The sequence below is a fragment of the Peromyscus californicus genome, unplaced genomic scaffold (assembly GCF_007827085.1).
Source record: "Peromyscus californicus insignis strain IS unplaced genomic scaffold, ASM782708v3 Scaffold_13__1_contigs__length_99412109, whole genome shotgun sequence".
Taxonomy (NCBI): Eukaryota; Metazoa; Chordata; class Mammalia; order Rodentia; family Cricetidae; genus Peromyscus; species Peromyscus californicus.
Window position 1 is genome coordinate 4850571 of NW_026294424.1, and position 25582 is coordinate 4876152.

A 25582-nucleotide genomic window follows, 5' to 3' on the forward strand; every position below is an offset into this window, starting at 1 on the left:
ATAAGAAGCCTGCTAAGTTTTTGTTTGATCTATATAAGCAGAAAAAGTCTCAAGCAAATGAAAGAAAGGCTACAAAGGATAGTAGCAAAAGGCAGTCTTGGCCCATGAATCAATTTCCAGACTTGAGCCAGTTTGCAGACCCAGAACCCCTTGAACGAAGGGATGCCAGGTTCCCTGAGGAAGGACTTGATAAAACACCTAACGGTTTTACTGTTAGCCTTTCTCCAGTCCTTCCCCAGAGGGATCTACAGCCTTTCATGAGTGTACTGGGGGAAAGGAAACAATCAGACTTTCTGGGGTCTATTGGATACTGGTTCTTAATTGACACTGATTCCAGGAGAGCCCAAGAAACACTGTGGCCCTCCAGTTAAAGTAGGGCTTATGGAGACCAGAAGATTAATGGAGTTTTGGCTGATGTCATACTCACAGTAGGTCCAGTGGGTCCCTGAACTCATCCTGTGGTTATTTCCCCAGTTCCAGAATGTATAATTGGGATAGATATACTTAGAAGTTGGCAGAATTCTCAGACCCTGCTATTATGTTTGTAAAGACTAAATGGAAGCCTTTAGAGTTGGCTCTGCCAAAGAAAATAATGGAGCAAAACCAGTATTTCATCCCTGGAGGAACTGCAGAAATTATGCACAAATTAGTGCCACCATCAAGGACTTGAAAGATGCAGGGGTGGTGGTTCCCACCATATCTCCCTTCAACTCTCCTACCTGGACAGTACAGAAGACAGATGGATCATGGAGACTGACAGTTGTCTATCAAAAACTCAGAGTCGCCGGGCGGTGGTGGCTCACGCCTTTAATCCCAGCACTCGGGAGGCAGAGGCAGGCGGATCTCTGTGAGTTCAAGGCCAGCCTGGTCTCCAAAGCGAGTTCCAGGAAAGGCGCAAAACTACACAAAGAAACCCTGTCTCGAAAAACCAAAAAAAAAAAAAAAAAAAAAACTCAGAGTCAGGTAGTGACTCCGATTACAGCTGCTATACCAGATGTGGTGTCCTTACTTGGACAAATTAACATATCTCCTGGTACATGGTATACAGCTATTGATCTAGCAAATGCCTTTTTCCTGGTACCTGTCCATAAGGACCACTAGAAGGAATTTTCTCTCCCTTGGGTAAGGCCAGCAGTATATACCTGTATAGTTTTGCCTCAAGTACATAATAACTCTCCTGCCCTGTGTCATAACTTAGTTAGAAGGGATCTTGACCATCTGTCTCTTCAACAAAATATCACACTGGGGCCTTATATTGACAACATTATTCTGATTGGGCCAAGTGAGCAGGAAGTAGCAACCACTTTGAACTCATTGGTAACACATATGCACATCGGAAGATAAGAAATAAATCCAACCAAAATCCAAGAGCCCTCTACGTCAATGAAATTCTTAGGAGACCTGTAGTGTAGGGCATGCAGAGATATTCCTTCTAAGGTGAAGGGTAAGTTATTGCACCTGCCCCACTCACCACCAAGAAAAAAGCACAATATTCATTGGGCCTATTTGGATTCTGGAGACAGCACATTCCTCACTTGAGTGTGTTACTCCACCCCATATACCAAGTGACTCAGAAAACTGTTAGCTTTGTGTGGGGCCTGGAACAGGAGAAGGCTCTTCACCAGGTCCAGGCTGCTGTGCAGGCTCATCTACTACTTGGACCATATGATCCAGCAGACTCAGTGGTACTTGAGGTGTCCCTGGCAGATGAGGATGCTGTTTGGAGCCTTTGATAGGTCCCTATAGGTGCACGACAGAAGAGACCTTTAGGATTTTGGAGCAAGGATCTACCGTCATCTGCAGACAACTATCCTCCATTTGAAAGCTCCTGGCCTGCTTTTGAGCCTTATTGGAAACTGAATGCTTGACAATGGGCCACCAAGCTACTATACAAACTGAGCTGCCCATTATGAACTGGGTGTTATCTGATCCACAAAGTCATAAAGTAGGATATGCACAGCGGCAATCTCTTAACAAATGGAAGTGGTATATTCGTGATCAGACCAGGTCCTAGAGGCACAAGCAAGTTACATAAAGAAGTTACCCAAATGCCTATGATTTCTATTCTTGTTACATTGTTGTCTGCTGCCAAGCATGCACCTATAGCCTCATGGGGTGTTCCCTATGATTGGTTGAGTGAGGGCCTGGTTTACTGATGGTTCTGCACATTATGTAGACATCACACAGAAGTGAACAGCTGCAGCATTACAGCCCCTTTCTGGGACAACACTGAAAGACATCAGAGAATAGAAATCTTCACAGTGGACAGAACTTTGGGCACTACACATGGTCATAATTTTGTTTGGAAGGAAAAATAGCCAGATATGTGTTTGATTTATGGGCTGTAGCCAATGGATTGACTGGGTAGTCAGGGATTTAGAAAGAGCATTTTTGGAAAATAGGTGAGAAAGATATCTGGGGATGAAGTATGTGAATTGATCTCTCCAAACGAGTGAAGGATGTGAAGACTTGTGTTCCATGTAATGCTCATCAAAAGGTGACTTCAGCTGAGGAGTTCAGTAATCAAGTAGATAGGCTGATCCATTCTGTGGATGGTCAGCCTCTTTCCCCAGCCATTTCTGTCATTGCCCAATGGGGCCATGAACAATGTGGCCATGGTGGCAGGGATGGAAGTTATGCATGGTCTCAACAACATGGACTTCCACTCACCAGCTATAGCTGCTGCTGAGTGCCAGATCTGCCAACAACAGAGACCAACACTGAGTCCCAAATATGGCATCATTCCCTGGGGTGACCAGCCAGCGACCTGGTGGCAGACTGACTACATTGGACCACTTCCTCCATGGAAAGGACATTGCTTTATCCTTACTGGAGTAGATACTTATTCTAGTTATAGATTTGCCTTTCCTGCATATAATGCTTCTGTCATAAAACTACCATCTGTGGACTTAGAGAATGCCTTACCCACCATCTTAGTATTCCACACAGTACTGCTTCTGATCAAGGAACTCACTTCACAGTCAGAGAAGTATGACAGTGGGCCCGTGGTCATGGAATCCACTGGTCTTACCATGTTCCCCACCATCCTGAAGCAGTTGGTCTGATAGAAAGATAGAATGACCTTTTATAGACACAGTTACAGCACCAATTAGGTGGCAGCAGCCTGGAGGGCTGGAGCAGGGTTCTACAGAAGGCAGTATATACTTTGAGTCAGCGTCCAATATTTGGTATGGTTTCTCCCATAGCCAATATCCATGGGTCCAGGAATCAAGGGATGGAAAAGGGAACAGTTCCTCTCACTATCAGCCTTAGTGAACTACTAGGAAAATTTTTCACCCTGTTCCCTCAACCTTTAGTTCTGCTGGCCTAGAAGTTTTGGTTCCAGTGGTGGTGGTGGGGGCGGGTTCCTACCAAAAGCCACAGCTAACATTCCATTAAACTGTTGAACTGGAAGTTCAGACTTGCCCCTAGCCACTTAGGGCTTCTAATGCCCTTAAACTAACAGGCTAAGAAAGGAGTAACAGTGAACCAGGCATGGTGGTGCATGCCTTTAATCATAGCACTTGAGAGGCAGAGGTAGGTAGATCTTTGTGAGTTTGCGGCCAGTGTGGTCTACAGAGAGAGTTCCAGGACAGCCGGGGCTACACAGAGAAACGCCATCTCAAGAAAGAAAAAAAGAAAGGAGTAATAGTGCTAGGAGGAGTGATTGATCCAGATTATCATGGGGAAATTTGATCGCTTCTTCACAGTGGAGAGAGATAAGAAAGATTATATCTGGAGTCCAGGAGATCCTTTAGGGCATCTCTTGGTGCCACCATGTCCTGTGACTAAAGTCAATGGGAAACTACAACAGCCCAATCCTGGCAGATCACAAAGGACACAGACCCATCAGAAATGAAGGTATGGGTCACTCCTCCAGGAAAAAAGCTAAGACCTGCTGAGGTGCTTGCCTGAAGTTGGAAGAAATACAGAATGGGTAGTAGAGGAAGGTAGTTATAAACGCCAGCTAAATCCACATGACAAGTTACAGAAATGGATTATAATTGGCATGAATGTTTCTATCGTATTTTGTCTTAACAAATATGTTTTTACAGATATTTATGTTTTCTTTCCTCAATTACTTTATCATATGCTATAACATCAATTAAGAGTTGTTATCATATTTAAGTTTGAGATAGTAAAAGAATGTTCCTCAAGGGACATTGCAACCATTCCAGATTTATAATGTGTTTGTGATTGTACAAGGGATAGTTATATCATGTTAGGTATAATTTTGATCTGATTAAATATATAATGAATTATGATTGTACATTATATTTATCTCATATTTAGGCATTATTATGACCTAGTTATTCTTTCATTTGGAAATTAACCATGACATAAGGAGCTATGATTGTGTGTCAAGTTGACAGAGTGTGCTTGTGATGGCTATTCATGGTTCCAACTTGAATACATCTAGAATTAACTAAGACCCTGAAATGGAGGGCACAATTGTGAGGGATTTTTGCTTTATTTGAAATAGGAAGATCCAATTCTAGTCTGGATCTTCGGGGTAAGAAGACAGCTCCTTTAATCCAGATCATTTGATCTGGGACACCCCACCTCTAATCCAGGATACACTTTCTGCTGGAAACCTATATAAGGACACGGAAGAAGGAAGCTTTTGCTCTTTGTGTGCTTACTCTGGCCTTGTTAGCAAGTCTGTTCCTTCACTGGCATTAGAGCCTGCTTCTTCTGGACATCCAGTCTCATGGACTGAGTAACTAATGGATTCCTGGATTTTTCCATTCACAGCCAGTCATTATTGGATTAGCTGGACCACAGCCTGTAAGTCATGCTAATAAATCCCCATATATCTAGATCTATAGATATATAAATATATTATATTTTATTATATTATAATATATTATATATTATAAATATATATAAATACATATAGAGAGATTCATTCTATAACTTCTGTTACTCTAGAAAACCCTGAGTAATACACTAACATAGTGGGGGTTTTGGTTTTTTTTGAGACAGCTCTGGCTGTCCTGGAACTCATTTTTTATGCCAGGCTGGCCTCAAACTCACAGAGATTCACCTGCCTCTGCCTCCTGAGTGCTGGGATTAAAGCTGTGCGCTGCTACCACCCAGCAACATGGTGGATTTTTGTGTGCATTTTATTTATGTATTCATTTATTTTTGTTTTGTGTGTGTATGAGTGTTTTGCCTACATATATGTCTGTGCATCACAAGCATGTAGTGCTTGCAGAGGCCAGAAGAGTGTATCAGATCCTCTGTAACTAGAGTTACAGATGGTAGCTGCCATGTGGATGCCAGGAAGCAAATTCAGGTCCTCCGGAAGGATAAGTGCTCTTAACTGCTAAGCCGTCTCTCTGTACCCTTTATGCATTTCCTAAGAGCCCCATGTAGCACGAATGGTTAGAAAGTCTTATTAATAAAAACAAACCTGAAGCCAGGTACTAGGGTCAATGCTCGAAAATCAGAGAAGCAGAACAAGCCACAGCCACCTCGCCTCGCCAATTCCACAGCTGATCCTGTTTCCTGAGACTGGAAGCCTCTGAGTCTTCACTCAGAATGAATCTCAGCTGAACTGTTGCTCAAAAGTCTAAAAGCTTAACCAGGCTCTAGTTCCTCGTCCTCATGCCTTAAATACCTTTCTGCTTTCTGCCATTCACTTCCTGGGATTAAAGGCGTGTGTCACTATGCCTGGCTGTTTCCAGTGTGGCCTTGAACTCACAGAGATCCAGACGGATTTCTGCCTCTGGAATGCTAGGATTAAAGGCATGTGCCACCATTTTCTGGCCTCTATATCTAGTAGCTGTTCTGTTCTCTGACCCCCAGATAAGTTTATTGGGGTGCACAATATATCAACCATAGCCCCAAGCCATGTAAGCTTCAGGCCCCAGAAGATGTCAACATACCTTCATGTGAGGACATATCTATCCACACTATTCCTTGCTCTATATTCCAGCTGCCACACCCCAGAATGACTCCTGTGCCCAAGCCCTACATATGGTGTTAAACTTCTATAGAATAAAATTTTTCCTCCCTTGTTCTGTGTAAGATCCTAGTGCAGCTGGAAGCCAGAAAAGAGAAGCTTGACACCTGGCCAGCAGAAGCCATCGCACTACAGCCCTTACTGTATAGAAGCCATCTTCCCTGGAACTATATGGGATAACCCTGTGGGAAGTGAAGGGCAGTATAAGGAGGCACTGACCACTTAGTGCAATGCTATACCTGTTTCTTGTATGCTTCTCCTTCCTATACCCTAGGCTATGTGACATCCATCTTGGGGAGAAGGAGGCCTCTACCAAGGATCTGTGCACAGGACCAGAAGCTACGGGCACAAGCAGAGCGACAGGCAGTAAACTTTGTGGTACAAGGTACTAGAGCCCCTAGCCTACCACCGCCTGTGGCTTCTTCCCTGAAGGGCCTTGTCCCCTGCTCCTCAGGTATTTGGCAGATTGCTGTGTTACTTCATGCTCTGTATGAAGCCTTACAGCCCCTACATGTCCTGCCTGAGTAAGTGTCACAGCTGCTGATGTGGTGGCAGAGTCATCTTCATGTTTAAGGCATGTTTGGAAGGACATGGTGAGGCATATCTGTAATATTAACTTGGAAGACTGAAACAGAACTGCCAAAAAATTGAAGCCATCCTGAGCTATATAGCCAGACCTATAAGAAATGAAATAAAAAGATGAACCCCCCAGACCCATGGAGGTCATTCTGTTCCCCTCTAAAAGTAGGATCCTGAGTCACCATAATAGAGCCAGTCCTAGTGGGTTACTTGACACAAGCTGAGACCTGGAACCTGGGATATCACCTGAGTATCTGGCTGGGGTTAGGCTTCCTCAGTAAGGCATCCAAACCCCATATCCCCCCAGCACTGAGAAGGAAGCAGCTCTGTTGCTGCTGGTTTGCTTCCATTTGCAAAAACTCCTTCATTGTTAGCCAGTGGAGTGAGCAGTGTCCATGGGAAATGTCTCTATAACAGCTATTGTGTGCCTCATACCTCAGACCCTAAACCAGAACCCTTGTGTCCACAGGTTCAGCCGCAGACCTCTGTAAGCTGGCCATGATCCGCATCTTTGCTGCAGTGGCCACGTCCCCAACCCTGACAGCCAGGTCAGTGAAGTAGTCATTTTTCCAGGGCCCAGCCTTGAACTCCTGCCAAAGAGGTTTGCTGGGTGCCAAAATGACACTGTTCCTTCTACCCACCACATGTTTTCCCATCCTACCCTAAGGACTCCAAGCTCCTCCCATAGGCCTCTAACCAGGGTGCCCATAACACTGCCTAAGTGGGTCAGCACCTCTAGTCCTGGGAGGAAATCTCCTACAGGAAGATGTCAGCTTCCCTAGATTCTAAAATGTGAAATGGGTCCCATGAGCCCCTGTGCTGCAGCCCCAAGAGAGCTTTGGAGACATGGGAACCTGCTTGCCTATGGGCATTCCTCACCAAGCTTACAGTTTTTTCTTGGCCTGTAATTTAATTCATGTTCAAGGCATGAGTTTTCCTTTATCAGCAACCTCTCATATTTCTTTCAAAAGCTTTTTTCTTCAAACATTTTCCCTGTCCATTTTTACCTCTGACCTGTGTTCGTGGGTGGTTTTCACACCTCTGAACAGGAGTATGCTCTGTGGACTTCTGTCACACAGACCCAAGGGCAGAAGGCTCAGCTCCAAGCCCTATTGTCTGCTGCCTTTCGCAGCCCTGTTCCAGGCACTTTCCTACTGAAAAGAAATAGTTTGGGAAGCTACAAGCCCTCTGGGAAGAGTACCAGGGGAAGGTGCAGAGACAGCAGCTGAGCCCTGCCCCAAGAGCTAGGAGCAGACTGCAAAGCTGGGCCCAGCTGGTTTCTCCTGTCACCCCTCTCTGTCTTCTGCCTAGAACTCTGAATGATTTCCTCCCAGTTCCTTGTTTTTAATGGAATCTGTCTGTCTGCCCACTCCCATCCTTCCTGGGATAACCTCTAGCTTCATTTGGGCTGTACACAGCCTGTGTTAGCCCATCCTGGCAGCTGCTGCAAGCACATGGCACTCCGCATCTGCCACATGCAAGGCTAGCAAGTTGCTTCTCTGATGCTGTTTTTAGAATTGGTGAAAGATGTTAGCATGTTAAGGTTTAGGGTCTCCTTGGCTGCAAAGTCTTTCCAAAAGGTAAGCACAGAAAATCTGACTCAGGGGTACAGAGAAAAGGAAACTGAGGCAATAAGGAGCATGCACCTTGTCCAAGTTCAGGCAGAGTCAAGCTAGGGCTCGGGGTCCTCCCAGGACTTCATTCTCCTGGCCTGTGCCACCAGGCAAATGCACTTCTAAGAGGAAACCACCAAGAATTCAGCATCGCTAGGGTGCTCCATGAGAGGGAGCTGCCTGGCAGGCTATTGGCAAAGGGATGAGGTTAGGCCCTTTTGGAAGTCCTCTCAAAGGGCCAGCGTTTGTCTGCCTGGGTCAGGCCAACCAGATGCAAATCCAGTAGCTCTGTGTCCTCTGCGGAGCAGATGGTAACCTATGGATGCATGGCCCCTGGGAGCCTGGGTGGTCTAAGCCTGCATTCTTCTGTTTCTCCTGCTTTTCCCTGTGCCCCAGCTTCCAGTGAGAAGTGTGATGTCTCTGTGGCTGTGACGGTGATGTGTGAGTGACTAACAGTCACACCTATTAGGTCCTGCCACACTGGCAGCTCAGATTGTATGGTATGATTTCAAGAAGTGTGAAAGCACTTCTGCTAAATCTGGAAAGAGTTACAAGTGCCTCTTCTGAGGTTTCTGTCCATTTGAAAAGTAAACCCCTTGGGAGCCAAGACCTTGGTATTAGTTTAAGAAAGCATGTCAGTGCTGCAGCTTAGTGCCTGCCATGCCCTACCACAGTCTGGCTTCTAGACGGGCAGTACTGATGCCCTAGCCAGAGGCAGTACATAAAACACAAGGGAACCCTCTGTGAATGTCTCTGAGAATGTATACTCCACTCTTCCACCGTCTGGGCCCAGCATGGTATGTCCATTGTCTGCACCGTCTTTAGGATGTGCATTTGTTGACCTCTAGTAACAATGGCCTGGCTATAGTAGCCTGGACTCAAAAAGGTGTGTTGTTTTCCTGCCAAATCCAAGGCACAGAAGTTGCTGACTTCGTTTTAGAAGCTCAGGTCCTTTCCTTTGGTGCCATGATAGAGGTAGCTGCTCTGGCCATCACAACACCTTCCTGGCAAAAGAAGGTAATGACGGTCAAGGCAACCCTTTACAAGCCTTCCTGGGAGTTTGAAAACAGATGACTTCTGGGTCACGCCATCTTAGAGGAGATGGTGTGTATGCTCAGAACATAGACCCTTCTCTTCCCCACCCAAACAAAGGGTGTCAGAGAAGAAAGATGGACAGGCCACCATAGAACTCTGCTGTCAAGTGCCATCATGGCCGCTCTGGGCAGGCATTTGAAGACTGCTCCTTCCTTCCAGCCACGGTTCACCATCAGATCCTTTATCACCGCTGGGGTAGAGAGAGGTGCCACAACTTCCCTGAGAGCTTCCAGTGCCACAGGGGAATCCAGGGCAAACAGCAGTGGGGGACATATGGCATGGGATTATTGCCCTTCAGAGTCCCATCCAGGAGACAGAGCAAGGGCCATAGAAGACAGCACACATGGGACCCCCCTATGCCCTCTACCCTTCCCTGGGGACTATAGGTCCTTGTGACCATCCTTATCGCCTGTACTACACACTCCATTCCTGACAGTGCAGGACCAGCTAACCCTGTGCACCCACAAAGGTGCTGGCCAGATCAGGGGACTACACATCTATAAGGATTTTGAAGTGTCATCTCCCTGGGGAGCTTGACCACCAGGATCCCACCCTCCCAAGGATCCTGGGGGTGTGTGGCAAGCTGTTGCATGTGCTGACAGACGTATGGGTTGAGTCCTCAGATGTCCCCAGCACTCCATGTCTCATCCTGTGCACATCTGTACTGTTCCCCCACTCACCTGCTTGAATCTGTTTGCCCTGCCCATCAGAGCACTGCTGCCTAGAGTCCTCTTCTTACTGGTGCCAGAAGGGGCTCCAGGGGCCATCCAGGACCGCTAGAGAAATGGGGCCTGAGTGGGCCATGAAGCCAGTCAACTGGAACTGTGGTTTAGTGTCCCAAAGGACATGTTCAGTCCTCTATGGGCCATCAAAATATCCCATATCTGATGTGATTTTGTAACTTTGAATTTCTACATTTTCCAAGTTCTGTTGAATCTTTATATGACTTTAAAAGCAAATTTTAAAAAATATTGCCCAGGATTGGGGATTTAGCTCAGTGGTAGAGCACTTGCCTAGCAAGCACAAGGCCCTGGGTTCAGTCCTCAGCTCTAGAAAAAAAAAGAAAAAAGAAAAGAAAAAATATTGCCCCATCACTTCCTCTAAGCTAAAGGGTATGCTCCACCACATTCTCGATTTAGCCTCACTCCTCACAGCAGGAGTGACTCTCCTAACACCCCTCAGCTCTCCTGCCCCATCTATGCTCATCATCACATCTCACAACCAGTGAAGAGTAGAGAACACGAAGGGGTTGCATGTGCTCTGCCCCTAGGTGTTCTTCCTCTGCCCTGCCAGTCTTCCAGGAGTGAGAAATGCTCAGTCCGCTCAGGAGCTGGAAGTCAGCTCTTCAGAAGTCATTGATCCTCTCTCCTGGCCCCTTCTGCCCACTCCCTGGAGCTGTCCTTCTGATGGTAAGCAACCCCAGACCACAGTGCCAGGATAGCCATACCTATTGCACACAGAGCCACACTCTTTCATAAACCAGATGCCAAACAACGTAGGGGAACTGTGAATGATAACCCTAGGTCCCAAGTGGAAATATCCACACCCACAAGTGACTTCCTTCCTCTCCAGGTTAGTTGCCCAAATTCATGATGAGCTGCTGTTTGAAGTAGAAGATACTCAGATCCCTGAGTTTGCAGGTGCGTCCAGGGGAGCACAGGGGGTGGTGTTACCCTCAGTCAAGAAATTTGCTGTCTCTTTGAAGCTTCTCCTACTCTGTCTCTCAAAGCCTCTCTCAATTGGCAGCTAGTTTAGTGACCCTAGTAAGGGGAGATATATGTCTAATGCTCCAGAACAGCCTTGAAGCTTCTGTGCACAGACATCCATGGCTGAGCCTCCAGTCAGGGCAGTCTGGAGAGAAGACACAAGCTCACAAGATAGATTGTACTGTCAGGGCCACAAAGCTCCCTTTGGAGGCATGAAAAGAACATCAGACCTGTGCCAGAAGCATCGGGGATTGTGATCTTCCATGCCCAGACTATTGACTGGGAAGGATAACCTGGTGCTTCCTCCTAGCCCTAGCACCATAGCCAGAGCTAGTGGTGTGGGCCTAATGCCTACCACCTCAGCTGGCCTGCCTCTCCTGGGAAGAGCTGGGGTGGAAGGATGGAGCCAGCCCAGTCAGTACAGTGGCCAGAAGGGTGGGCTCAGGGTCCTTTAAGTTGCATCCAGAGCCATGGGTGTGGACATGGTGTTGAACCAGCTGTGAGGTCACATGAGAGGATCAAGGCCCTGACCAGTTGGTTTGAGTGGCTTGTAGACCCAAGAAATAACCAGATAACTTGGGGTCAGGCAGGATCCTGAAGGTTCCTCAGTTCTCAACTCCTAGGGCCTGGAAGCCAGAAGGCTGGCCAGACCTGGACCCACACAGCTGTAAGCAGCTATTTTCCTGTTCTAGCTCTTGTCAGAAGGAGCATGGAGTCCTTGCAACAGGTACAGACCCTGGAACTGCAGCTGCAGGTGAGGAGACACACATCTGCCCAGCATCACTGCCACATCCCTCACAGCTGGAGTCAACCCAGGGTGTGCAAGAGGTCAGGACCCACTCTCCAGAGGTCAGGAAGGCAAGGAATAAGGCAAGCCCCAGCCTTGTGCACCAGGACTGCCACCCTCCAAGCCTCCATTTGTCCCTTTCCCTACTCGATGACTTGGTTTGTCCCTGGTAAGAAGCCACCACCATGGATATCTGCTGCTGCTCCTACCAGCCTACAAACCCCTTCCCTGAGGCTCACCCTCACTGAGGGTGTGAGCACTGGGCCCCACCTACCCCAAGTACACCCCAGGGCATGTCTAAACACAGGCCCACTCTGCACCTGGCTGAATACTGCTTGGAGGCAGCTCTGGGAAAAGACCCCTGGGTGTTTCAGCATAGACTCCCCAGAGCAGTGTAGACAACTGGGCAGGGAGAAACAAGGTGGGAGGCCTTGAAGACTGTAGAGCCACCCAGATGGTACCAGAAACACATCTTGTCACTTAGTAAAGTATCCAGCCCATGAGTACCTCAGAACCAACCAGAGCCACAGAAGCTGGCTGACCACCTTCCAGAGCAGCCTTGGCTCTGCTCACAGGCTCTGAGGCTTTCCTGGGAAAGACTCTGACCTGCTAGACACCCTGCTGCACACCAGGGCATTGTGCACCTCTGGATAGGTGGCAGCTTTTCAGGGTTAAGGAGCAACACATGTATTTACCCTGCCCCCTGAAGTAGTCTACAAAACCTATGCCTGTGGTGGGCAAAGGAGTAGGTGCTAGGGGAGGAGCTTGAAGCCCAGGAAACTAAACTTAGCTGCCATCAGGGGGCCTTCAAGAGGCAGAAGACTATGGCAAACAGCTGGGGGCCATCCCTTTCTTCAGACACAGTGGCTTTGTCTTGGGGAAAAGCCCACCCAAGTAGGGGTCTTCTGTCCCCTAGCATCTGACAGCCCTGACAGGGTGAGCACATGTTGCATTAAGACATTTCTACCCTAAGGCACCATGCCTGGGAGCCCTGCAGACCTACACAGCCTAGTAGATAGGGAGCTCCACTATGGTAGGCATCTGATGTGAGCCCACAGCAAGGCAAATGTGAGTATACATGTGTGTGTCCATGTATATGCCTGTATATGGGGCTGCTCTCTGTGTGGAAGTATGTGTCCCTGTGCATTGCTACCTCTTCAACCTGCTGGAGGGCCTGGAGGTGGCTGTTTCTCTTTGAAGGTCATTTCTGGTTGTCACCCTACAGGTGCCCCTAAAGGTGAATTTGAGTGTCGGCCGCTCATGGGGACACCTGGCCCCACTGCAGGAGACCCTGGACTCAGCCTGAGCCACAGCAAATCTCCCTGCAACAGCCCATCTAGCATGAGCTCCCCTTCAGTACCCAGCCCCATCAAGTACATTTTTTCATCTTAAGTTTGTCCATCCCTGGGCAACAGTGGGAGGAGACAGCTGGTTTCCACCAGTCCGTCCTGCAGCCTTTCCCCAGCTCACACTCCATGAGGGCCAAACTGATGCAGACACCCTGACCCTGTATGGAACAACTGTCATTACCTGCAGTAAATGCCTAATGAGACGCTGTCTTCTCCTTGACTGAGGGGACTCTTCCTACAGGTGTACACATGTACAATATACACTCTGCTCAGCAAGAGGCTGACTGGGGAGTGTCTCAACCCACTTGGCCCTTGATGGGTGTCCACTCGGGCCCTGTTCTTCCCTGTGCCAAACATAAGCCAGCATGGAGCATGTCCATCCAGTACGGGAGCCAACAGCTGGCACTGGGAAGTGTACCACAAGGTTTAAGATAAAAGGCCCAGTTCCATGGCAGGCAGCCCACTGGCTGTGTTTCACTTAAGATGTCTCAGAGATGGGTTGTCATGTCACCCACGCCCAGAAAAATATCACCAACTCCCTCCTGCTGGATGAGAAGGGTAGCCCCTGACCATGCCATTCTGGCTTCTGGACAGGAAAGAAGGGAGGTGGGGAGGAAACTCCTAGAAAGCTATCCAGAGGCTGGGCTCAATGTCAGAGTTTTGGAAACCCTCTCCCAACCTCTAAGGGTCTCCCTACTGACAAGGCTGGCTGGTATCCTGCACTGGGATCTGACAGGAAATGTGTCTTCATTCACCATGATGTCTACCCCTCAACTTGGCCAACACTGATACCTTCTTAGATCTCAAATCATCCCTAAGATGTTTGTGAGTAGACAGGCAGACAAAGCAGCAGGAGCCACAGCCTGTGGTGAAGCCATCCAGCAGGAGACTGCCAGCACCATCAGGGTCCAGAAAAGCCCCTTGGGAGAAGAGTGAAGCTCTTCATGAATCCAACCCCCATAAGCCCAGGAGTCTTGGCCTTGTAAATACTCAGATCCCAGAAACAGGCCAGAACAGTGGGACTTGGTAGCCAAGAGACCACACTAAAGGTGTCCTAGCTGTGCTGACACCCGGGAACTGGGAACCAGCAGAGAGGTAGGGTAAAACCTTCAGGTCGCTGCTGGGCCTGAGTCGGTCCCCTGCCCCCTCACCTTTCACCCCTCAGCTGAGTTGTCCCTCAGACTAGTCTCTGTCTCTGTATCTACCACACTTAGGAAAGTGTGAAGAGCTGCAGAGCCCTTAACCATCCCTGACCAAGGAGGAATCCAGGCACCTCTTCCCTGGTCGGGGAGAGAGCGTCATGGAAGGTTGGGCTTGGGACCAGTTGAGGGAAGGGACTTTTCCCTGACAGGGACACCAAGGCCCTACCCCTGCCTCACTGATTCCACTCCAATCCAGGGTCCAGCTCAGTCAAACACAAGCAGAAACAGCCCAGACCGTGGGAAACCCAGAATATCCACCCCAGGAGGTGCCTCAAAAAAGCACAGAGCCGGTTTCCTTCAGTTCTGATTTTATTGAAAAACAGCAGCATTGGGGGCCGTGCAGGCAGGGGCACACACCCACTCGGGCCCCCAGCCTGTCTTCTTGGGAACTCGGCTCGTCACCTGGCCCTAGGGGCTATTTTGGCACATCCTGGGGTCTCAGGACACCCCCACCCCCATCATGGGCTCACAGTACAAATTCAGGAACAAAACCACAACAGTGAGATCTGCCACTGTGTCACACCCTCTGCACCCTGACCAAACCCAGCTGTGTTCTGTCCAAGGGGCCTCCAGCTTCTCTGCCCTACCCTCAGCTGAGGGGGAGATGGACAGAAGTGAGGGCCAGCAGAGGCTCAGCTGGCCTGGTGGGGTTGTGCTACATTCACATGGAGCTGGGCAGGGCAGGGGAGGGCACAGTGAGAGACAACCGCAAGACCCTGCTTCTTACCACAAAGTGCCTCCCAGATCAGAGACTGTTCCCACTGGTTCCCTCCCACTGCTACACATGTGCACATACCAACACACATGCACACATCCATACACATATGGAGAAGCCCACACATGCACACACAAATACTCATACATGCTCACACACATGCAACACATGAATGTGATTTCTTGGGCACATATAGTCACATGAGCACATGATTACAAATGGCATGTGCTTGTGCACACACACACCTACTCATACAGATGCTCACACATGCATACACATACTCTCAGATGCACATGCTCACACATGTGTGCACAGATGCACATACACAGGTGGGTATGCACATTTACGCAGCTACACCCCTTCTTTAAAATGGCTAATTATTGCTGTTTAAAAAAAAATACATCCAACAGTGGTAAGTCAAGGCTCATCTTCTACCCAGACCAGGCAAGCTCTGCCCACCTTCCATGGACCCCACCCCTGCTGGAAGCACAGTGATGGCAGCACCAAAGAGCAGCGCAGCCCAGGGTCTGCCCCATGCCCAGCAGTGTGGCCAAGAGCCAAGGACAGGACCATTGCTGAGGCCAGAATTGACAGAGAACAGGTAGCAACAAGTGCCGGCAGCAGTGCGACCTACCACAGACGGGGAGACACAACCACCTCAGGTCAACTTTCAGGCTGCCCCTTGGGCCCTGACAGAAGGGAGCCTCATGGGTGCTGCACAGCTCCTACCCAGCTAGGAAGCCATGCCCAGCCCCCAAGAAGCCCCAGGCACCAGCAAGACCCAGAAACTTTTGTCCCCAAGCCTCTAGCCCCAGGCACAGCCCTGAAAGCCAGCTCCAGGAAGCTGTGACTGTGGGGCCACCTGGAGCTGGCAGAGGCAAGTGGGAATGGGCAGGGTGCTTTCCAGCAGCAAGTGAGGATACTGTGGCTTACAGAGTTCCAGCTCCCCTCAGGTGTGTCCCTGACTCTATGCTCTGACCTATCCCCTTCTCTGACAAAGGGTACCAGTGCAGGATGGGAACTGTCCAAACCCCTGAGACCACCAGCCTGTTATCTACAGGGCCTCCCAGCCAGAGCCTTCTCCCACCTCAACCAGGTTAGCACATCCCTCAGCTGCTGCCCAGCCCTGTTAGGGCAATGCTAGGGTGGAGGGTGAGCACAGGGGTGGGAGAACAGGGGAGAGGTTGCCATGTCCATCAGGGCTTGGCCTCGCTACATTCAGGAGTGTGCCACCCCACCCTTAAGGGGCCAGAGCTTAGCACATGCAGGCCAGCCTCCTGGCCATACAGCTGAGACTAGGCATCTGCAGAGACACATGCCTGGGCAGTGGGAGCTGCCCGGGGACAGTCAAGCAGTGGTACACCAGGTCTATGCTGTAGGTACACTCCACCACCTCTTCCACCCTCCCTACTCTAAAACAGAGGCTTCCAAGCAAACAATAGCACTCCTGGAAGCCACAGATCCTGAGCACAGGGCCAGACCCCAGGCTGGCCTTCCCTGGGCCTTCCCAGGCCCGGAGTACAAGTGCTGGCCACCTCAGGTGCTTGGAGGGCCGAGGGAGGGGGAGATGGCCAGCAAACTCAAGGAGCTGCACCAAGCTCATAGCCACCAGGTGGAACAAGGAGGAGGGCCTCCACAGAGGTAGAAGAAACATCAGAATCTCAACAAACATAGAAAATTCACATCAGTGCACATGTGCAGAGCACTTAGAGCCCTGGTTGGGATGAAGTGGACAGGGCCAGGCCCAGTCATCAGCATGCTCAGCTCCCTCCAGCCCAGGGAGACAGATGCACCTCCAGGGCCTCAGGCCTTGCCAAGCTACATACTGCCTGGTGAAACTCCATCCTGGTGCAGCTGGAACCTACCACACCACCCATTCCTGGCATCTCTACCAAGTCTTGGCAGCAACCAAAGGCAGACAACGAATAATCAAGAGCCCAGCAAGCTTCTCTTTACCCGTGGGCTGTTCAGCAGGAAGAGATCCCCTTGGGCGGGCAGGTGCCAATAGGCCAGAAGGACCACACCTTCCCCCCAGGCTCCTAGGATTGGGGAATCTACTATGAGTTCATCCCAGGTCAGTATCAAGGAAACATGGGTGGCTATGGGATCCCCAAGCTCTGCCCTGGCCCAGGTGATCCCAGTGCCCTTCCAACCCCAAAGACTGCAGGCCCCAAAGGCACAGGATCAGAGAAGCCTTGGCAGCTGATGGTGTCCAGCAGACCTGGCTCCCACTTAGGCCCACCCAGGCCTCAGACCCACCAGCAGCCTCTGACCCCCAGCCTCAGACACCAGCAGTCCCTGTACCCCCACAACAACTAAGACTAGCCCCAAGCCGAGACCAATCCAAACAGAAAAGAGGAAAAAGGCACAACTGTTTGTTTTCCATTTTGCTAAAACACTTTACGTCTGTCTGTATAATCCAGATTAACAAAATCTGAGAGCTGCAAGAAAATAGGGTGCCAATTTCTGTACAGTCTACAAAACTCCCATCCCCGAGAGGGGACCGGGCACCACCAGGGAGGAATGTACAGGGGAGAGCGGGGTCTGTACAGTGTTCTGCAAATGCCTCAATTGCTAACAGGACAAAAGGCCCCTCGGGAAGCTGGGCTTGTTCCACCAATTCATTCACTCTAAAGAGCCTTTTTAAGAATGTAGCCTTGGTGCTAGGGGCCCAGCTCTATGGCCTACCCAGGCTGCCACTCCTTGTCCCCAAGCCCCACACAGAGGGTGTAGATGGGCCTTTGTGCCCCACCCCCACCCCGCACTGAAGCTAAGTCCAGGTTTCAGCCTGGCCACCTGAGCACTACCAGCCACCACCTTCCCTTCCCTGTCCCAGGCCACCAGCCCTCCCCCCATCTAGGCTGGACCCTAAGTGGGGACCTCATAAGGGAGAGGCCAGGAGCACAGTTGGCCCAGCAGAGTAGTCTATAGTGAGATGGCTGGACCCACCCCATCCACCAGCTCCTACCCCCAAGGCAGTGCCTAGACCCTCCTATGAGGCTTTAGGGCCCTCCAGTCCCCTCAGTCCTACACACAAGGATTCAAGGGGCAGCCTGAGGCCTCACAGACCAGGAATGCACTTTGGGAGCAGTTACACTAAATTAGAGTCTCCATCCATACTTAAGTCTTCACCTACCCGGCCACCCACCCCCATCAAATGGGGCCAGAGACCGTGTGTATGCTAGCACCACACAGATGTGTGTCTGTCTGGAGGCTCAAACTACCATTTTGTCCCAGGAATTAAAGTCATGCAGAGTGCTATTCTGTCTACGTAACTTATTAGAGAATGGGTTGTTTCAGGCTGGGAAAAGCTGTGGCAGGCATTGCCAACAACAGCCTGAGCTAGTTACATTCACAGGGCAGACCCCACAAACAGCATGAGGCCACAGGGCCTCGGGCAGCTGGGAGGGGGCCACCTGGTCTAACAGGTGTTGGGGGAGGTGTCCCCCCCACCCCCATGAAATCCCCACCATGCTGTGCAGTGGATTGCTACAGGAACCAAACCCGGGTGACCAGCCAAGTCAGCCAGAGCAAGGAGGCATGGGGACCAAAAAGGGAAAGAGGTAAGATGATTTCGAAGCAAAGCAGGAGTGGATAGAGCCAGGTTAGGCCAGGCCAGGCCCCACCAGAGAGCAGACAGGGTCAGGCAGGTAGGCCCTCCAGAGGCCAGCTCAGGACAGGACAGGGGAGCTCACCAGCTCGGGCCTGAGGTCCAGGCTGGGCAGGGCAGAGGGGCAGGGGGCTGTGGCATGCGGCATGCTGCAGCCAGGCCGTGTCCTCAGCATGCACAGGGCAAAGCAGGGCCTGGGGCCAGCTTGGCCTCCCACAGGGCAGTGGCTGGCCAGCCCAGCAGGCCACTCTTCCAGAGGCCAATGGCTGAGCCTTAGCCTGGCTGGGGGCCAGGGGTCTGCTCCTTGGGGGGCTTGATGTAGAGGTTCTGTGCTTGATGGGCAAGGCTAGTCTTTCCCTGATGGAGGCAGGCTGGGCAGCTTTGTGGATAGTCCAGGTGGTCCACAATGCTACTCTTCAAGGCATGACGAGCCACTCTGATGGGCTGGGGAGGCAAGGGCCGTGGCTGCAGACAATCCACCCCACCAGAGTGTTGCAGATGAGCAACACCCTGTGGCCCCCAGAACCAGCCAGGTGATGAACCAGCGTGATGCTGAGAAAGGAAAACCCAAACTAACGCCAAGGTGAGCATTGGAAAGCAGGGCCGCACTGGGCAGCGAGCAGGAGGGCAGAGGTGGACGGGGGCAGACAGGGTGGTGGGCAGGTGGTGGTGGTCACTCCTCGCGTAGCTGCAGGCGGTAGCGGTGGTAGCGGACCTGAAAGAAGAGGCGCTCGGCCAGCGAGAGGGTCATGCCAGGCAGCACATAGTGATCACTTGCGCCCATGTGTCTGAAGCCCAGTGACTCATAGAGCTTGTGGGCGGCCACCTTAACGGCTGTGGTGCCCAGTACCACTGCAGAGTAGTTGTGCAACATGGCGAACTCCAACACCCTCCGGCCCAGAGCCTTGGCGATGCCTTTGCCGCGGAAGCGTGAGTCCACGGACATGCGGAGAAGCTCCACCGTGTTGTCCTCTTCGTGGGCCCTTGCGGCCACGATGCCCACAACGTTGCCATCCAGCACAGCCACCCAGAAACAGGAACCTGTGAAAGGTATGACAGTCAGGGACATTTTGCATGGAAGGCTGGAGAGACTTCAGCTGCCCATTCCAGCTGGGCACCAAGTCAGGGTATCACAGTGATGTCCAATCCGCCAGTACCCTGGCCCTCCTTTCAGCTCTTTCGGACACCATGGGAGGCCATAATTCAGGATAAGCAGGGAAGCTGCCTCCTCTAGACCCCCTGAGCAGCAAAAACACTCCTGTAACAGCCTTAGTCCAGGCTAACCTGCCCAACTTTGCGTGACTAGATCCCACAATGCAGGCAGACACAATCATCTCTGACCTGAGTCTGTACTGTCCTGGCCAGAATAGTAGGAGGTGCCTAGGAGCTGGGCAGACCTTGATGAAGCAGATTCCTACCCCCAGACCACCTGAAAAACCAAGGGCAACCATAGCCAAGGCCTCAAGACCTACTCAGAATCCTGGCCCCCAGCCTGCCATCCTCCTCCTCTGGGATCCTTACAGGGACAGAACGGAGTGAGAACCCAAAAGAATGTTTTATAAATACCAGTGAGAGACCACAGACAGCCACAGCCGTCCCCAAGCCCCAGTGACCCAGCCTCTACTGGACACTGAGCCTGATGTCTAGGCCAGTCATTCCCACCTATAGTAAAGCCAATCCCAGCCTCACTCCTACAAGAAGGGGATAGGAGGGAATAAGGAGTTGGGATGGGAAGGATGCTGAAGGGCACAGGCTGCTGGGAACCCAGCCACCTTCAGAAGCCAAAGGTCCATGGTCACGGGGATACCCAGAGACCTTTCTGAAAAACAAAAGCTGAGGGATGACAGGGGAGAGAGAGCGTCTGGCTGGTCCAGAGTGCTTGTGCTGCGGGTGATCTGGCCTTCCCTCAAAGGGCCAAACTTCCACCAAAGGCTCTGCACCTGTACTTGCCCCCACCGGGCAGTAGGAAGCACCCCTACCTTCATGTCTCACCTCTTTGGGGGTCGGGGAGCCAGGCTCCTTCAGTGCAGACTCTGAGCTCTACAGCTGAAGGTGCTACCTGCCCACCCTCCATCAGCGTAGCCGAGAAAGGAACAGCTCAGGAGGGCCCTCATCCCAGTCTCCAGGACTTCCCCCACCCTATGGGGAGCCTACGGGCCAATCCCACTCTTACCAACTGCCCCACACCCACCCACACAAGCCTGAGCAGAGGTCAGGGCAGCCTCCAGCACTGAGTGTTCCCACTCTCCCAGGTCTGGTTTCCCTATTTGCATGAGAACTCTCATCAATCCACACAGCCGGCTTAGCTGCTGTCCAGCATTTGCTCTCGTGGGGTCCTGTAAACCCAGCAGAGGTCCGAAGTTAGCAAAGACTGCCACACTCCAACCCCTGGGGATTACAGCTCCGAGAGAGCACACAGCAGGAACCTCTGGCCACACCCATGCCATCTACCCAAGCCCACTTCAACCATTCCCCCGTCTCTTCCCAAGCAATGCCAGGTAGGCGGAGGGCCCTGCAGAGGCCTCCAATGTGAGGGGGGCCAAGGAGAACAGCAGGCATCGAGGCCAGCTGGATAGGAGGTTGGGGCTCAAGAGGGGCAGCTGAGGAGGAGCTGGCAAAAACTACAGCTGGCAGAGCCAGAGTGGCTGCCCTTCCCTGAACTAGACCCGACTCCTGCTGGCCAGTTCCCTATTCTCAGCCCCTCACATCCCAAATATCTCTCTCCTCTAGTTCCCGAGACCCATCCTGTTTCAGGGCTTGTTTCGAGGAGAGCAGTCTCCAGCTCCCAGCCCCTCTTTCTACAGAAAGCCCCGAGGTCTGAAGTAATACCTTATGGCTCACTAGGAGGGTCACTTGGTCAGGATGCCAAGCATAAGGCCGGGACCCCTGCCCACTCTGCTCCTTGGGACCTCTCCTTTGCCATACAGGCTTCCTCCACTCAAGGCACTCTGGGCTGGCTCAGGATCCAGCCGGGACTTAACTCCCCAACACACATACACAAGGCAGGTACCCAGGAAAGGTGTCCACCAGCGCGGGCACGGTGGAGCCAGGCCACCAAGGAAAGGACTGCGCTCTGGCCTCCCACGCCGACTCTCCACACTTAGCTAGAGGCCTCAGTCATTCCGAAGGCTCAGAACACAGGATCCCCAGCCCAGGCCCTTGGACCTGAAGGGGAAGAGGCGGGGAGCGGGCAGAGCTGGAATTCCAGAACTCACCAGGTGGCTTCATGTAGTACTGCTCAATGTCAGCCATGTCCGTGTGCAGCGCACACTCCAGGTAGGCCAGAATCACCTTTCGACTGTAGTAGTAGCGCAGAGCCAGGAGCCCGGCTGGCACCAGGCACGTCAGCAGCAGTGAGCGGGTCACAGCAAAACAGAGGGCTGCAGGCAAGGGGGCACAGGTGAGGTGGCAGGTGCAGAGGGGCACCGGGCCAGGCGGGACATGGGTGGGCCCCACAGCACCCGGAGTCCAAACCACCTTTGTAAATCAGTGCTTAGGGATGCGCCCCACCAGGGACTGTTTCTCTGTGTAGGAGCAGTCATGGCCGCAGTCCCTTTCTACGCTTCCTCATTTCCAAGCTCTCTGGCGTAAACACCTGCTACCTTCACAACCTGAAACAAAGGTCCACAATACAGCCTAGGCCAGGCCAGTGCTGGTCAGCCCTTGGTGCCCCAGTTTCCAAAAGGGTTCTTGCCTACTCCATCTAACCTGGTGCTAAGTCAAAGAGCTGGACAGAGACACCAGGGCACTGCCTAACGATGCAGGTCATCCCACGCTGGGGTGTGAAGGGACCCAGTCAGAGCCATCCCTGGGCAGCTTCCGGGCCCACTAGGCCCACAGGGTCAGGCGACAAGCACCACACTGCTTCCAGATTCATTTATGCTGTGGAGGAGGAAAAGGCACTAGAGCAAAAGTTGCCTCCCTTGAATGACCTTGGGAGAGTCGCCTCAAGCTCTTCATCTGCAGAATGGGATGACATGAATGGGGGGAGGGGTGTACTTCAAGACCGCACAGGATATCCTCCCTGTGGCCCTGGCTCTGGCGAACAGCCTCCCTGGCTCCCCGCGGAGCTGGCTGTCTTCCCGTCATAAATTAGCACTTGAGCCTCAGGCGGCCTCCCCCGCCCGCAGATTATATATAGTTGTCGCGCCGGGCCGCAGCTGCAGCGCTACCTGCCCTGTCACGCCGCCCCCACCCGGGATGCCCCGCGACGGGGGAGAACGGGCACCGCGGACTGAGTTGCTGACCCAGTGCTTCCCGGTCCGCAGCGCCTGCACTTAGCCGGGGCCGGTTCCCACGCCCGGTCCAGGCGCCTCGGCCGTAAGCCCGCAGCGCTGCGCCGCGGGTTCGAGCGGGTCTCCTCCCCGCCGGTCCCGCGCACCGACACGGCACCCGGGCTCCCAGAAGGGGACCCAGGAAGAAGGCGGAGTCAAGTGCGACGGTCCCCTGAGGGGGTCCGCTGGACCCGCTGGAGCCGGGCCCGGCCCGGGACTGCGGCAGACCCGCCGGCCCCCCGCCCCCCGCGGCGCACTGACCCGCCAGCAGGGCGTAGAGCAGCTGAGTGCGCGGGTGCTGCCGCAGGCCGCGGAAAGCCGTGTTGGGGATGCGCTCCAAGATGCCGTCGTAGAAGATGCGGCGCGCCGCCTCCTGTTCGGCTGCGCGGAACTCGCGGATGCACACGCCGCGCCCCTCCGGCGGCCCCGCGCCCCCCGTGCCTCCGTGGGGCTGGGGACCCGGCGCGGGTGGGGGCGCGGCGGCCGGCCCGGGCGCGGCGGGCAGCGGGGGCCACATGGCTCCGCCGGCGGCGAGCAGCGCGTCCTTCTTGGCCCCCGGCAGTGCCTCATGGTCCTCCGCAGCCACGATCTTCGTCTCGCAGACCATGTCGGGAGGCCCACAATGCATGCACCCGGCCGGGCGGCGCAGCGCGGGGACGCGGGCCGGCGGAGGCGGGCAGAGCCCGGGCCCAGGGCAAGGGCGCGGCGCCCTCGGACCCGCGGCGGCGGCGGCGGCGGCGACAGCAGCTCAGGGGCGCAGGGCGGAGGCGGCGGGCGGCCGGGGCGCGCGCAGGGAGCTGCGCCGCATTTTGGAGAAGTATTTATAATGCAGCGGCGCCGGTGCAGTCGAGGCGCCCGGGGTCCCGCAGGGTCCTAGCGTCCACTGCATTGGCTGCCGAGGGTCACCATGTGATCTCGGGGGTGGGAGCTGACGCCGCCTCCGCGCCCGCCCGATGGCACACTTGGGCTGCGCGGCGGGCGGACCGCGGGAGCACGGCGGGGCCGGGCGACGAGAGTGCGAGGAAGCGGCCAGGCCAGTGGTCCTCAGCGAGCGCGCTGGCGAGCGGCAACAGGGACAGGGCGCTTGGAGAGGCACTGCGTGGGGGGCTTGAGGCTCGTCTGGAGGACAGCGAGTGATGGACGCATCCCACCCCGCCCCGAGCACCCGCAAAGCTGCCGCTGCGCTCGGGCCTCCGTGCCTGCAGCAACGCGTCCTCCTCCTCCGCGGCCGCTGGCAGCAGTTACGGAAGTGTCTCCATCTCCCACCCCTTTGTCTGAACGCGGTGCCCGGCCGAAGTCCTCGGGAGGGGCACCATGCTCCCCTGGCTGGCGCCCTGCGAGCCTGTGGCCGGGGCCGAACTGACTGAGACAGTGAGGATACGACTGAAGTGGGGTATGATGCCCGCGCCTCCTGACGCAGGGCCGCACCCCACCCCACTCCAATCTGACACCCGACCACTCCCGGCAGCAGGCATGCGGGATTTCAGGACCCCTCCCGCTCGGCCCCCGCCTTCCGCGGCCCGCGCATGCGCCCCGTGGCCTTGGTGCAGGTGCAGCGGGGGCTCGCATCTGAACCGCGTCTCACGGTCCCCAGGAGCAAGACGTGCAGACGCAGCAGACTGGGCACGCATGGGGTGGGGGCCAGTATCCAGGCTGGGCAACGCGTAGTGGTATATTCTCTTTCCTGGGTCACAGGGATGGGCACCCCCCAAAGCCGAGTTCGCCCACATGCTCCTGGAGACCCTGATGTCTCCGGGCCTGAGAACCCTCAGTCTGCGTCGTGCCGCACCTGAGTTCGAGCCAGCAGAGTGGCTAAGGTCACCTAGAGGCTGGAGGGACCTGGTCCGCAAATGGAACCTGGGAGTAGGGTGTGGAGAATCCACCACCCAGGGTCCTCAGCGCATGGATGCTGGGAAGGAGAGGGCCGGGCTAAGGAGGATTTCCCTCAGTGGATTTTCAAAACACAGAGGCATATCTGGGTCCAGGCTGTGACCTTCCAGAACACTGAAGCTAAATCTCTCGAACTTTCAAAGGAACTCACTGATAGTACCTGAACAGGCTGAGACCCCTGACCAGCCACATTGTCCTCTTCTGGGTCCTGAGGCTGGCCGGGTGGTGTGCAGGAACTGTGCCTGCCTGTGAGGGCGTTCAGGCAGGAGCCTGGGAGAAGGAGAGGCTGGGCGCTGAGGAGACATCAGGTGAAGCCAAGCAGGTCTGACTCAGGACCCTAAGCTTGAGGGTCACTGGGGACCCTGAAGTTTTAGAGGTAACAAGGTAGTCTGTAGCGCTTCACCCCACACCCTGAGCCGAGCTTCTCCTTCGTTGTCCTGCATCGCCAGAGCCCAGGGGCCAAGGCTCACCATCAGCGCGACCTTGATGGGCCCTCCCTGTTCTGCAGAGGTCCCTTCCCCCTTATCGGCCTGACTACGCCCTTCAGTGCCCCAATCCTCCTGTAACCACGTGCCCCCCGGTGGCCCTGGTGGAGGCCTGTGCTGTGGCCAGCTAGAACACATCAGAACCGTCTGGACGTGTAGTGGGGCCAGGGCTGGAGTCTAGGCACAGCCACTTAGAAGGGCTTGGAGACCCAAAGACTTTGGGTTGCGCAGACAACAGGGCGGTCAGTGGCCCTGGTTAGCCTGCTTCCTCCTCCCTGTCGTGGGGCGCCCTCTGCTGGTATCCCTTGG

General features: G+C 53.4%; 2 protein-coding genes across 8 annotated transcripts in view; one reads left to right on the forward strand and one right to left on the reverse strand.

Moving 5' to 3' along the window:
* Poln (DNA polymerase nu) overlaps positions 1-13300 on the forward strand; it is a 152314-nt gene extending 139014 nt beyond the window's left edge. For 3 of the 7 annotated variants that reach the window (XM_052736194.1, XM_052736193.1, XM_052736195.1), the window contains 4 exons: positions 6243-6353; positions 7017-7095; positions 10828-10895; positions 11654-12959. In XM_052736194.1, coding sequence (XP_052592154.1) covers positions 6243-6353; positions 7017-7095; positions 10828-10895; positions 11654-12183 — 788 coding nt within the window. In that variant the 3' untranslated portion in view covers positions 12184-12959. The other 4 variants (XM_052736197.1, XM_052736198.1, XM_052736196.1 and 1 more) reach the window with 3 other exon arrangements.
* Positions 13301-14590: 1290 nt separating this feature from the next.
* Nat8l (N-acetyltransferase 8 like) lies at positions 14591-23616 on the reverse strand. Its single transcript, XM_052736211.1, has 3 exons — positions 23160-23616; positions 21840-22004; positions 14591-19665 (listed from the first exon to the last, which is right to left on the reverse strand). The coding sequence occupies exons 1-3, from the start codon at positions 23524-23526 to the stop codon at positions 19298-19300; spliced, it is 900 nt and encodes a 299-aa protein (XP_052592171.1). The 5' UTR covers positions 23527-23616; the 3' UTR covers positions 14591-19297.
* Positions 23617-25582: the final 1966 nt, after the last annotated feature.